The following is a 14,061-nucleotide window of genomic DNA, read 5'->3' as shown; positions in this document are numbered from 1 at the left end:
GTATATTTTTGCCATTCATAGGCATTCCAGAGAAATCGCAGCTGCGGTTTGCGTTTTTTTTTTTTTTTAGGATAGTGAATAGTGGACCATCATTGGTGTCAGTGGCAGGAACTGTTTCCCATCATTGTCAGTGGGCAGAATAGTGGACCATCGTTGGTGTCAGTGGGCAAAATAGTGGACCATTATAGGTATCAGTGGGAGAAATCGTGGACCTTCAATACACAGGCAATTGTAAAAGAAAAAAAAAAGAAAAAACACATTTTTAAAATTAATTTTCTTTCTGTTTTTGAGAGAATGATTCCCATCTTGGATGTATTTCCAGAGCTATCTCCATCCATCCCTTTTTCTTCTGGACTGGTCCTTTATAGGCTGGGTCTGTGGTATTGTAAAGGTAACTTTCTGGCCTCACCAGCCTGATAAGTTCCTGTCTACCTTGCTACTTGCATGAATCAACTTTCTGGTTTTCTGGGCAGCCTGGGAAGTCTGTTGTAAGGGGAGGTTTTGGCATACAGGTTAAAAACAGGAAACTGTGGAAACGTGTCAAAAATGCAGTACTTGCGTTTCTGGCACATTTTCATTGAAGTCTATGGAACCAAAAACGCAAACTGCTGCAGGTAAAAAAGTCCCTGACGCTTTCCAAAAAATAGACCAGTTGAAAACGTGGAGGTGTGAGCCTGACCCATTGCAAATAATGTTAAATAAACTGTAGTGCGTTTCTGCAAAACGTACCACAAATTGCTTAGGTGTGAACGTAGCCTTAGTGTAGAAATACGCCAGTTACTGCTGTAGTGTGAGCGGGCCCTTACATGCCACTGACTTCTGCACTGTGCCTTTTGTACTACTAACCTCGGCATTTCTCTGACCCCCGCACCGTGTTTTTAGTTGCCTTTGAACTCTGAGTTAAAAACTACTAATCTCTGAACTCAGCATTATTGACTCCTGACCCCTTAGCTCTAGGTTACACACTACCGAACTTTGCACTGTTCACTGCTGACCCTTGTGCTCTGCATTACTTACTCCTAAGCTACATACCACACATCCCTGCACTTTGTGTTACTTATGAATGACCCCTAAACTGTGCATTATATACCGCTGACCTCTGCACTGTGCATTATATACCACTGACCTCTGCACTGTGCATTATATACCACTAACCTTTGCACTGTGCATTATATACCGCTGACCTCTGCACTGTGCATTATATACCGCTGACCTCTGTACTGTGCATTCTATACCACTGACCTTTGCACTGTGCGTTATGTACCACTGATCTCTTAATTACGCAGTACTTCAAGCTGCTGGCCCCAAACTTTTTAAACCTTTATTTTTAATGGGTTTAAATGTCTTTAAAAAAAATAAAGTGTGCTGCACGCTGGTGACCTTTGATCTCTTCCATGTTGTTCAAGTAGATCACCACCTATCCAAGATTGCCTACCCCTGCTCTAGAACATAAGCAATTAACTCTTTCAGTGTGGGCACAGTTCCGCTGCAAGGGACAATTTTATTTTTATTTGCCCAGAGTTGTGCTTTAACAAGAGGCAAAGGTCAAAGACAAATTGCAAAGTCTGAACAACGATGGCAATAACGGGAAATTATTGTGAACAACTGCGGTGACCTTTTTAGAGAAGAGGTACCTAGAGTCAGGTAATTGTATAAATGTATGCTAACACTTTTGTTTGATCCAGAACACAAAGGATCCCTGGTCATGCTTCAAAGGATGGGATCAACAGAACAGTATAGGCACCTCCTGCCCCAGCTGCCTGTTTTAAATAATGTGCTGGCATTGCACTTTGATATCCATCCATCCATAGACCGGTCCTAGCAGTTTGCACAACCACTTGGGTTTGTGGTCAGCTGAGGTCCAAAGCTAAGACTTTCGATACTGTTCCTATTCCACATTGCATACTTTGGCAATACCACACCTTCCTTGGCATCTGTAGGATTTCCAATGCGCTGAAAGCAACCACGTTTGACCTATCTGCCTCCTTTCTAACAGCAACAGAATACTGCTATTGTGATCTATTGCTTTTTTAAAACAGCGAGAAGATCACTAGTTTAGAAGTGCTGCAGAGATGAATGGGGGTTGGATTAGGCTCCTCTCACCTGATACAGACTTCTGAACAAAGCAAAATTACACAGTAAAATTAGACAATTCAATAAGATGCACCTTCCTGTTAATATCCGAGTCCTGCAGAACGCATTAGTCGCTGAATGACAATTAGGTTTATTGTGTGAGTGTCATTCAGCACACTTGTGCAAATAGCTCCTGTGTACCAATTCCGTCCTACTAAGATGTGACTCATTCTTACTTTGGTGCTGTGCTAATAATTTATGCAAACAGATTCTTTTGACTTTTGTGCCACCATGTAATATCAAAGGGGAAAAATCCCCTAAAATTTAAAGTTTCAATTTTAGAGTTTACCATATAAAAATCACCTTGAGGTCCTATTAAAAAAAAAAAAAGACGTGGTATTGGTGTATTCAGAGAGCTTTGCCAATTATATTTTCGCTTTTTTGTAAATGCTGCATTGTAAAAAAAAAAATCCCTGACCAAGCACGACAGCAATTTCTAGTATGGATTTAAACCCCCTGTGTGTTTAAACAGCTGAGGGAAGCATTTAGGGCCAGGTTTAAAAACTGCAAAAATAAAGTGCTTTTACTAGTCGTGTTCCTATAACTGACACCAAAGCCAAAAATAGCTACTGAAAAATAAAATGCCCATGCTTGTACATGTGGCTGGTATTTTGTATGCTTGTCTGTTTTGTTTAATTATTACCGTCCTAAATTCATTGTATCATGGATCATTTTTAATTTTGCCTTTATAACATCTTTCCAACTGAATGTATTGCTGAGTTGACTTGAAAACACAAGCATAACACAAACGTAAAAACCTAAACTTTAACAATTTCACACATTTGCTGAAATAAAACCGAAGCAAGGTTGCCTTCACTGAAAGCTAAAAACAGATTATTTTTTTTTAATTTCTTTTTATTAGGTCAGCATAAATCATGAAAAATGCACAAAACTGTGGGTACATACAGTGGCACATAAGTAATCTCAGGACACTTGCATACACTGCATTTACAAAATGCCATTGACAAAAAAAGAAAACTTTAATTTAAAGAGGAAGTAAACCCTCTGCAAAAAAATGAGAAAAAAAAAACCTGTAAAGACAAAGGCATAATGAGCTAGTATGCATCGCATACTAGCTCATTATGAAGTACTTACCTTAAAACGAAGCCCCCGCAGTGCCGCCTGCTCAGCGACAGGACAGCTCATATGTTCTGCCATCCTGCTTCCTTGTTCGCGTCCTCCGGCCATCTGATTGGCCGGAGGCGCGATTACATCACTCCCGCGCATGCGTGCGGGAGCCGCCGTTCACGGCACAGGGCTCTGAAGGAACGGCATGGGTGGCTGTTGCTTCAGAGCGCATGCGCTGATGATGTCATCGGCTGCATGCACTGTAAATATCTCCTAAACGGTGCATGTTTAGGAGATATTTATAGCACCTATAGGTAAGCCTTAATATAGGATTACCTGTAGGTAAAAGTATTTAAAGTGGGTTTACAACAACTTTAACAAATTGCCTCGCAGGGCCTAGGGTTAAGCGCAGGAACAATAAAAAAAAAAAAATTTCCTCAGCAGGCTCAAGAAGATGCTGTGTGGTGCCATGAGATAAGACAAAGGAGGAAAATTCCCCAATTATCAATACGGTAATACAAAAACAAGGGCATACAAACTGCCCCAACCCCCCCCCCCCCCCATTCCAGGGTAAACCAATCCAGCTGTGAACAGATATCCAGAGACTTTAAAATTAATCAGTGTGTAAGTACCTGAATTTTCCCTGGTTTAAGCCTCTTGAAGTCCCTGTAGAGTAGGACTGGAGTGTGGGAGGAAGAAGCCGCACCAGGGACCAATCAACTAATGTGCCAAAAAGAAGCATGTTGATGGGAGGAGTGATAGTGACAAACTTATGAGATGTGAGATTGAAGGTGAATATAGCTGCAAAAGCTGGTTTTGCTATTTTAGTCTATTTAGCCATTTCTATGGCCTGTACACACGATCAGAAAATTGTGTGAAAAATAGCGCTTTCAAAGTGATCGTATGATAATCTGATTGTTGGTACACAGCGTACGATCGTACAGTTTTCCTTTAATCAGTAAAGTTGTCCGAAAATACAATACAAATACACTACAACATATTACATGACTTCCAAATATTTATTCTGTCGTATGAGAATTTTTTTTCACTTTAGTAAATTCTTTATTTTCGATATGGAGACTAGCATACAACACCGAAAAAAATAAATAATAATTTGTCCGATAATTTCATCGTGTGTACTAGAGCTGCATGATTAATCATGAAAAAAAACGCGATCTAGATTCACCCCCCCCCCCCCCCCCCACCATCTTAAAATGGCATGTTCTAGATTCTTAGGCTAAATTCACATGTAGGCGTTTTGGGGCGTTTTTAGGTGCGTTTTTCTGCTCTAGGATCAGCTCAAAAATGCCCAACAAGACAAATCCTATTTCTTTCAGTGGCCCCTGTTCACATCTGAGCGTTTTGACGTTTTAAGCAAAATGCCCAATGCTCAAAAAAGTACATGAGCTTCTTTTTGGGAAGATTACAGGCGTTTTTTTTTTCCATTGGTCACTTGTCAACCTAAAAATGCCTGCACAAAAATGCGTGTAAAAACGCCCATAAAAATGCCTGTAAATAGCAACGCCAAGATGTGAACATAGCCTCACAGAGCCGTTCTCTGCTCACTCACATGTCAGAAAAGAAAAAAAAAGGAACCTTGGCAAATGTTTCTCAACATTGTTAGGGCTCTTTCACATGGTCCGCCTCCGTAGGCAGATCCGTGCTGCTCAGCGGGGATCGATCCGCCGATCCCCGCTGAGCCGGCGGATGGCAGCTCCGTCTCCGCTTGCAGTGCAGAGAGGGAGGTGTCAGAGCCCCCGCTGCTCTCTATGGGGAATCGGATGAGAGCGGACCGCCTGTCCGCTCTCATCTGATCCGATCCCCAGGCCGGATGGAAAATAGGTTTTCCATCCGTCTGGATTTCACGGACAGGATCGGATGCGGATGTCAGCGGACATGTCACCGCTGACATCCGCTGCTCCATAGGGCTGAATGGGGCATCCGATCAGATCCGCCTAAAAAACTGACAGGCGGATCTGATCGGAACGCCCATGTAAAAGGGCCCTTAAGGCTGCTAGATAACTATAAACACAATGTTTTACAATGTATAATTTCCTTTTAGATCAATGGAATGAACTTCCGTCTGCAAGTGAGGGCAGTTTAACCTCTTTAAGACTAATGTGCCATACACACTATAAGATTTTCTGAAGACTTTTTCCTTTAGACTTACCAAAACCATATAATATGAGGTCAAACCTAAACACTTTCAATTTGTATGCAATCTGGCAGGCCCTTGCACTACATTGAAAAGGTAAATCTGAAGGAAATCTACCAACAAAAGTTGGTCAGTGTGTATCCAGCTTAAGCCTTTTTCTGACACGTGTTGCTTACAATTACTTTCATACAAGACGCAGCTTATGGTCATCCTCTAGGCCCCTCCGGGGAACAGGTATAGAATTCTGCCTTCTTACTATCCCCCCCTCCCCCGTAGGCTGCCCTGCTCCTCCATATAGACTGGTGGAGAATTTCTTTACCTTATCTGGTGAGCGCTGTCTTGTCACTTGAAATATTATCAGTTTTATGTTTGTTATTGCTTTTTCTTGCAATGAAAAATTTCAATAAAAATATGATTTAAAAAAAAATCTGTATTTTTTGCTAGAAAATTCCTTAGAACCCCCAAACTTTTATATATATATATATATATATATATATATATATATATATATATATATATATATATATATATATATATATATATATTTCACTATTCCTTTTAATTTAAATGAAAAAACTGGGGAAATCTGCCAAAAGAACTGATTTTGTCTAACTTTAATTCAATTTTAATTAGGTCTATGTATACCTTCTACTGTGTGTTTATGAAAAACTTTAATCCATGTCCCCGGCATTAGCTTGTGTGTTTTGGCTCTAACAGAGGCAGAAATGGCTGCACTGGCAGGCAGGGCCACTGTACATTATTGCAGCTGCTTGGCGCTTTCTTTACCTGGAAAAATTCTAGGTGATGGCACTATTATTAAATGAGATGTGTGGGAAAAGGAAAAAAAAATACCACTCTGTGCTGTGCCCTTCCAGCGCTCACTGGAGCACCAGGCTGTGGAGGAGGCGTGAGGGTCTGGCTCAGCCCCTCAGCAGTGCACTGAGAGGCTGGTCCAGCTATCTGGGCATATCCTGACATTATAATGGTGTCAGTAGACCAGGGATCCTCAAACTACGGCCCTCCTGCTGTTGCAGAACTACACATCCCATGAGGCATTGTAAAATTCTGACATTCACAGACATGACATGATGGGATAATGTAGTTCCTGAACAACTGGAGGGCCAAAGTTTGAAGACCCCTGCAGGAGAAGACATTGCATCCTCTGGGTTCTCATCAGAAAAATGGCGGAGAACCCAAAATCTTCCAAAAGGACACTACAATACAGTACAGTTCAGTAGCACCTTTTCTGCTCGTTTTACCTAAGGAATGATGAATAAAGTGATATATTTGCCCTATTCCTTGCTCTAGCAGGCTTCCTCTATTTCATGTGCCCAGTCCCCCAAAGTTTTTACTGTTCACTGACCTGCCTGTAACCGTTTTCTAAGTTCATCCTGTACATTGTGGACCAGTCCTGCATTATATAGGATAGAGAGCATCAGACCGTAGAAGAGAACACCATGATCGGTGATCGGCTCATATCGGATCGGTAATGATTGGCTCATATATTGTTGCTGCAGTTTGTAGTGCCATAATTGATTGATTCCCCTATGTTCATACAATAATCCGCCTAGCTTGTCCCTGTTCATTAAATGGACAGGCATGTTCTTGTTCCGGGTTGCAATCCAAGCCTCACCATCACAAATGTGGGAGTATTAATGTGATAAAAGGCTGCATGGTGAGTTCTGTGTTAATTACTCTGCCTGCTTGTCTGATTTAATAATTTAGCTCTCACCTGAAGAGCACTAGACGGAGAGACCTGTGGATTGTGAAATATATAGTTTCTGAATAGGAAGTGTCAGGTCTCACACTACAGACAGATAACATGCAGAGGACCTGCCATGATGCATGCCTTATGTTTTAACACTGAAAATGCTGACTCAGGCATGTGAAGATTTTACTCTACTATAGGCTGTGCGTACAAGACAACAGATGACACCATGAGGGGAAAGACCCCTTTTACACATACGGTTCATATCCGCCTGTCAGTTTTTCAGGCGGATCTGAACGGATGCCCCATGCATCTCTATGGGGCAGCGGATATCCCCATAGCGGACGGAACCCTATTTTCCATCCGTGTGGCGGTACGGATTGGATGAGACCGGACAGGCGGTCCGTTCTCATCCGATTCCCCAATAGATAACAGCGCCGATCTGACACCTCCGTCTCCGCACACAGAGCGGAGACGGAGCTGTCATCCGCCTGCTCAGCGGGGATCGGCGGATCGATCTCCCGCTGAGCAGAACGGCTCCGTTGACGGAACGGAGCCGCGTGAAAGAGGCCTAAGACTGGAGCATGCAAAATCGGGTGCAACTCTGCATAGAAATTAATCAGTTTCCATATTTTTTTGTCCAAGCTTAATTGAACAAGCTGAAGTTAGGAGCTGATTGGCTACCATGCACAGCTGCACCAGATTCTGAGAGTTTGTTGTTCTAGTAAATCTCCCTCCACAAAACTACATGATCAATGTAAATCTGGCGCAGGTTAGAAGGTTTAGAATGCCTTTATTTAGTGGCAGGTAAGTCCTGTAAGAATAAAACCTGTGCAGACTTTGGTCACAAAGTGGCTATGGCTCCTTTCACACGGGTGGTGCGTCTGACAGTCCGTTCTGCTCAGCGGGGGATCGATCTGCCGATCCTCGCTGAGGAGGCAGATGACAGCTCTGTCTCCGCTTTGTGTGCAGAGATGGAGCGGTCAGATCCCCACTGTCTTCTATGGGGAGATCGGATGAGAATGGACCGCCTGTCTGCTCTCATCCGATCCAATCCTCCAGACGGATGGAAAATAGGGTTTCCATCCGTCCGACTTTCACGGACCGGATCGGATAGCAGTGGGTGTTAGCGGAGATGTCTCCACTGACACCCGCTGCCCCATAGAGATGCATGGAGCATTCGATCAGGTCCACCCGAAAAACTGAGAGGCGGATCGGATCAGATCGCCCATGTGAAAGGGGCCTAAGTCACATAATAAATGGTGGAAGTTTTAAAAATGAAAGCGTGTATAGTAAAGTACATAAAACAAAACCATTTTGCAATAAGGCAGGAAACCATTAAATCCCAAAGTTTTAAAAAGGTTCTGTTCCTCCTGTTGTAAATAATCTGGATCCACAATAACCCAGTCTACAGTGCTTCTAAAGCCAGCCATACATGGCTCTATCTAGTTCAGCCGTTGGACTGACATTTGTGGAGTCGGGTGGTGCTTGCAGGGCTACCCACAGCTTGAATTTGTAAAAAATGTAACATATTGCAGCTTGGGAGTCATTAGATGTGGTTTTTTTTTTTTTGACTTTCCTACCCCCCCCCCCCTCCCCTCTGTTTTCACCTGTTAATCTGGCCAGTAACATACCTCCTGTATTAGAGCGCCCCCACTCTGGATGAAGGAGACCAGGGGACACCTTTGTACAGCAGCATTGTCAGTCCGGAAGGAGGGAGGGAAGTGTTTATAGGGAATTTAAATACACTAATAAATTGAAGCCAAACTCCAGCTAACCCTTTTATAAGCGGATATAGCAAACAACTTTTTTTACCTTTTTGGGATAAAGGTTTTACATGAATAAATAGAAAATTATCATTGTAAGCACCCATATCAGTGTTAAATGGTTTGTCTCATCCCTGTAACTTGATACGTCTGCAAAAGAGCTTGTTCTCTTGAAAAAACAGACTTACTGACTGGATCACCAAACAGAAAATTGGTAAGCTGCAATATAATAAATGTTTGCTTTTGGGTTTAATACTGCTTTAATGTTCTACATATCAAATGAGGTTGAGCATAAATGGACTTCATTTTCTTCTTCCATGAAGTCCTAATGTTTGTTTTTAGTCTGTTCCTGGAGTTTCTTCTGGCTTGTATGTGGTGCACTTAGTACCCATTTATAGATTGAATGAATATATCTTGAATATCTGTTTCCTTCTATCATTGTTAGTCAGCCATTTTTTCTGTGGTCTCCCTGCTCTCTCTAATCTGTCTTCAGTCAGCATCTGCATTGTGCTTTCTAAAGAAAGCAAAATGCGGGCGATGTTTCAAGTATGTTGTACCTCGAGTAAAAGTAATTTGACCTTTGACAGGTCATGTGATGACTCTCCTCCCAGCTTTACATAAACACCCCCCCGCCCATTTTTTTATTTCTGTGCCCTGTTTTTTATGTATTTAGGTTATTAAAGTGTCATTAAATTCACCTCATATCAATAAATACTGTATTGCATGCTGTTCATAGTCCCTACAAGATTCGTCTGTATTCTGCAAAAAACCTGGTTGGTCGTGCTGCTCTCTTTCTCCACCTTCTGGTCATGTTCCCAATTCAGCTAGGGATTTTTGCAGCTGTGGTGGCAACTCTGCACATGCTCAGTTTTCAGTGAGTTTCTATTAATGATGGGCTCAGGCGTGTTTGGATCATACCCGCCAGGAAGCAGTCGCTGCACTCTGCCAATCATAGGCAGCGTGTGTATGTGCAGCTGGGAGCCTGGGAAATGTCTCACTGCCTATGATTGGCAGTGTGAAGTGACGGCTTCCTGGCGGGTATGATCAGAACACGCTGAGCCCATTCCTAGTTTCTATGCTGAGCATTTCCTCCCTATCACATCTGAGCAGGCCATGTTACTATAGAGTCACACATGTGGGCATACACACAGTGTTAAATGACAGCCCACTCTCATGCTCCTCCCACCATGACCACTAACCAGCTAAACATAATGGGGGTGGGATATTACATGTAGATTAATGGAGGCTTCACCTCCCTCTTTTTTTAAAACACAGGCTGGAGGGGCGTGACACAGCTGGTTAGTGGCAGAAATTTGCCCACACCATGTTATTTCCACAAAATAATAAAGATCTAATTTCAAATATACGTTTGTATGCCAATTTAAAACAGTTTGATATTTATTTGTACTATGTATTCCAAAACCTGATTTTTTTTTTTTTGAGTTTGAACATGTGACCAGCAGCAGAGGACTAAAGGCTCCTCTTGCTTATGGTTCTCTGCAGACAGGCTGGAAAAGAGCTGGGTCATGTGACCGCTGTATATCTATTAGGAAATAGGTACTTGGATGTTTTTTTTTTTTTTTAATTAAAATCATTACAGTGCCATCATCCACATACAGAAATAGAAGAGGCAATGTCAATTAAACTGTGTTGAGTATCGCCTTAGGATTAATTGCTCTTTAAACAGCATTTATAAATACGGAGTTGTAGAGCTGAATGTTGTGGTTAGTATTAATTATTGTTGCATTCAACAATGAGCATTTTCATTTTATTTTATTTTATTGTAGGACGATTGGAATGATATTGGTTTGCTTAAAAGAAGAGACCCACACAGCATAAATGAAGAAGAGAAAACTCAAAACTTGGAGACCCTTCCACCGGGTAAAAATTTAATTTGAGATTTATGTGATTTATTCAGCATTATCCATATTAAAGTGTGATTTTCTGTTTTTTACAGTCTTTTTCATTGAAACTTTTAATTGCAATACATGTCCAAACTAACAGCCTGTTAGGAATGTATCTTTTGTGAAAAATTTGGCAATTGTCGGTCTGGGTTGTGCTGTGTATGTCCCCAAAAAAAAAAAAATCACCTAAGTCTTTTTTATTGGGCACTGTACTCCCTGCTCTGCTTCCTATCTATCAGTTCACAGGCTGCAATTACCTGCACTTTTCCACAAAATAGTAAAATAAAATGGAAAATAGGGAGCTGGACCCAGATTGTTCATGGGAACATGTATCAGCTCCATATTGTGAAAGCTGTTCCCTGTCAGCTTGGGTGTTCTGGAGAACCCCGGAGTAGTCTGAAGAGTCCAATATAAAAGAATGAAGGCGTCACAACTCAAGCATAAGTCCAATAAATATTTATTATTCACAGCGAGGTCAGAAGCTACAGGGAAGTACAGAGTGCATTTCTGGCAGATCAACAGGTATTGTTCTGTACTTGTAGCGTGTTTAAAAAGCGAAAACAGGCGTAAATGTGCATGTAATGCAGATTTGTACTGAATGGCAGAAATTGTGTTTTTAAAACCTTCAAAATGTCATATCGAAATTTTATATGGTTCTCAAAGAGTTTTTATCTGCGTACCAATAAGATTCACTGCCTATGCTGTAGCATAAAGAAAAAAGTGGCCGGGAATTCTGAGGACTACGAATAGGAGACAAAATAGTTTGAAGGTTACCTTGAGAAAACAGTCTGCTCCCCACTAAAAAGCTGTTGTACATTAAAGTGGATCTTTAGTCTCCCCCCCCCCTTTTTTTTTTTAACTTCTATTAGCAGTTGCTCCCCCTCTTTAAATACTAATGGATGGAAAAATTATTATTTTTATTTTCTAGCTCCTAAAACTTTTTTTTTTTTTATATATAGTTTCTGTGCATTTCCTGCTTCCCCTGCCTAGGCAAATTGCATCAAAACTCTACTCCTAATAGGTAAAGAGAAGGCCCCTGCTATCACGTGAGAGCCGGTTCACACTACCACGACCAGAAAGTCGCCCCGTGACTTGAAGAGACTTGTTTAGAGACTTGTTTAGAGACTTGTTTAGAGACTTGTTTAGAGACTTGTTTAGAGACTTGTTTAGAGACTTGTTTAGAGACTTGTTTAGAGACTTGTTTAGAGACTTGTTTAGAGACTTGTTTAGAGACTTGTTTAGAGACTTGTTTAGAGACTTGTTTAGAGACTTGTTTAGAGACTTGTTTAGAGACTTGTTCACTACTTTGAAGAGACAGGCGACTTTGTCTGTGGGGAATGCCTGGCTAATCTCTTTCTTCTTCCTGGAAAGCCTGATAACAAGTCGTGTCAATTAAGATAAGGAGGCGACTCCCATTGAAGTATATGGGACAGTCGGATCACAGGTCGCCTCAAAGTAGTACAGGACCCTTTTCTGAACTCGGAGCGACTTCAGTAGTGCCAATTAAGACGGCACTGATTGATTAACATTGCTTTTGTTATGTCAAGCGACCTGGGGCTACACAAGTCGCCTCACAAGTCGTGCTAGTGTGAATGGGCTCTAAAAGGTGTAGTGAGGGACAGCTGCAGCTACCTGTTCAGCCTTCCCAAAGCTGGATAAATAGAATAAAAAGATAATATAAATAAAGCTGTGCGAGGGCCCAGAGACGACTTATCACCTTTATATTTACGGCTGCAAAAATCACGATCGCAAGGTCTTGGAGGTCTCCTGTCCTGCCATTCGCATAAACTCTCTTGGATTATGGTGAATGAACGCATGTCTGCCATATTAAACGATAAAATGAAGATGTTTGATAGGGTGTGGGAGCCATAGCTCCGTTAACTAACTGCTAACCCATAAACTTGTTGCCAGCTGTCTAGGTCCTGGAAACGTGGGGCGGGGGGTCTGGTCCACTCTCTTTCTTCTTTTTCCACTTCCTTCTTTCTTCTTTTTCCACTTCCTTCTTTCTTTCTTCTTTTTCCACTTCCTTCTTTCTTTCTTCTTTTTTCACTTCCTTCTTTCTTTCTTCTTTTTTCACTTCCTTCTTTCTTCTTCTTTTTCCACTTCCTCCCAATTGCCGCTTGCATGTGCTAGCATTATCTCTCCTGGTGATGGGGTACGGCAGGAAGCAAAGCAACCTGTTTTCTTACTCAACAATGGAAGTTTGCGGCGCCTTGTAATATTTTCTCTTTATGAATAATGCAGTTAGCTTAGCGACCAAACTAATTCTAAATCTTGACTAGTACTATGTAGCTTGAATAACTCTCTTGATGCCTCAGGGAAAATGTCAAGTACGTGTTAGGAGCTTGCAAACCACAAATGTTTTCTGCTTCTTTCTTTCTTTAATAACTGATGGACAATTGGGAAAGATGTGATACTGTTTGTTGTTTCTGTGTATTTTCTATGTTCTTTGTAAAAAATTTCAATAAAAACCATTGAAAATGAAAAATGAAGCTGCGCTTATCCAAAAATTTTATTATCCAAATTTTAATTTTCAATTTTAATTCCAATTTTAATTTCAATTTTCAAAAAACTCCACTCCTGTTGACTCCTGGGATATTTTTTATCAGGAGTCTTCGGGCATTTTTATTTTTGTTTTTTATTGTAAGGAAAACTGAGGGCGCTGGCTTCACCTGCCCGAAGTTAAAATGGCCACAGCGACCTAAAATTGCGAGTTCAGTTACAGCCTGCTTTTTTACAATGAAAAATGGCAGATTTAGAAAAATTTGATGAATGATCGTATCAAATTTTACACGGTGCATGTATTTTCTTCAAAAACTTTTAAGGTGTGACTGAAGTTCCTTTTTTTATAGGCTTTTCATACAATATCTCTTGCTCGAAATTCTGAGATGACCTGATGACATTTGATTGTATTCATACAGTAATCTTTTTTCCCCCCTATATTCTCAAATATTTAGCAGTCTGTACACTTTTCATACTGCTTTGATGAATATCCCCGCTGCATAGTGGAAAGAATGACATTGTATACAGATTACAGAAGCAAACTCATCCATGCGAGTCAGTGTTTTTGCCGTGGATGGGGCTGATTTGATGCTTGCATTCACTGATCCCATTTCTAGCTTCTAAAATATCTAGTACTATCTAGAAGATTAAAAAAAAAATAGAAATAATAGGTCCATGTGTTCTATCCTGCATTCTTACTTGTAATTGCCATATTCTTTTTAGGCTAAGTGCCTTAGAAGTTCCCTAAAAATTTGAATAATGAAAAAAAAATAATATCTATACATTAGGCATGCAAATAAACTTGGTATCTTGACAACAAATTTT

General features: G+C 41.0%; 1 protein-coding gene across 1 annotated transcript in view; it reads left to right on the top strand.

Moving 5' to 3' along the window:
• GALNT2 (polypeptide N-acetylgalactosaminyltransferase 2) overlaps nucleotides 1–14,061 on the top strand; it is a 245,143-nt gene that overhangs the window by 76,977 nt on the left and 154,105 nt on the right. The window contains exon 2 of the mRNA XM_082249573.1: nucleotides 10,618–10,711. Within this exon, the coding sequence (XP_082105699.1) occupies nucleotides 10,618–10,711 (94 nt within the window). The remainder of the gene's footprint in view (nucleotides 1–10,617; nucleotides 10,712–14,061) is intronic.

This window comes from Pelophylax lessonae, assembly GCF_965119305.1.
Source record: "Pelophylax lessonae genome assembly, chromosome: 3".
In the NCBI taxonomy this organism is placed as follows: Eukaryota; Metazoa; Chordata; class Amphibia; order Anura; family Ranidae; genus Pelophylax; species Pelophylax lessonae.
Note: the sequence above shows the minus strand (reverse complement) of the source record. Positions and strands in the feature narration are given on the sequence as shown.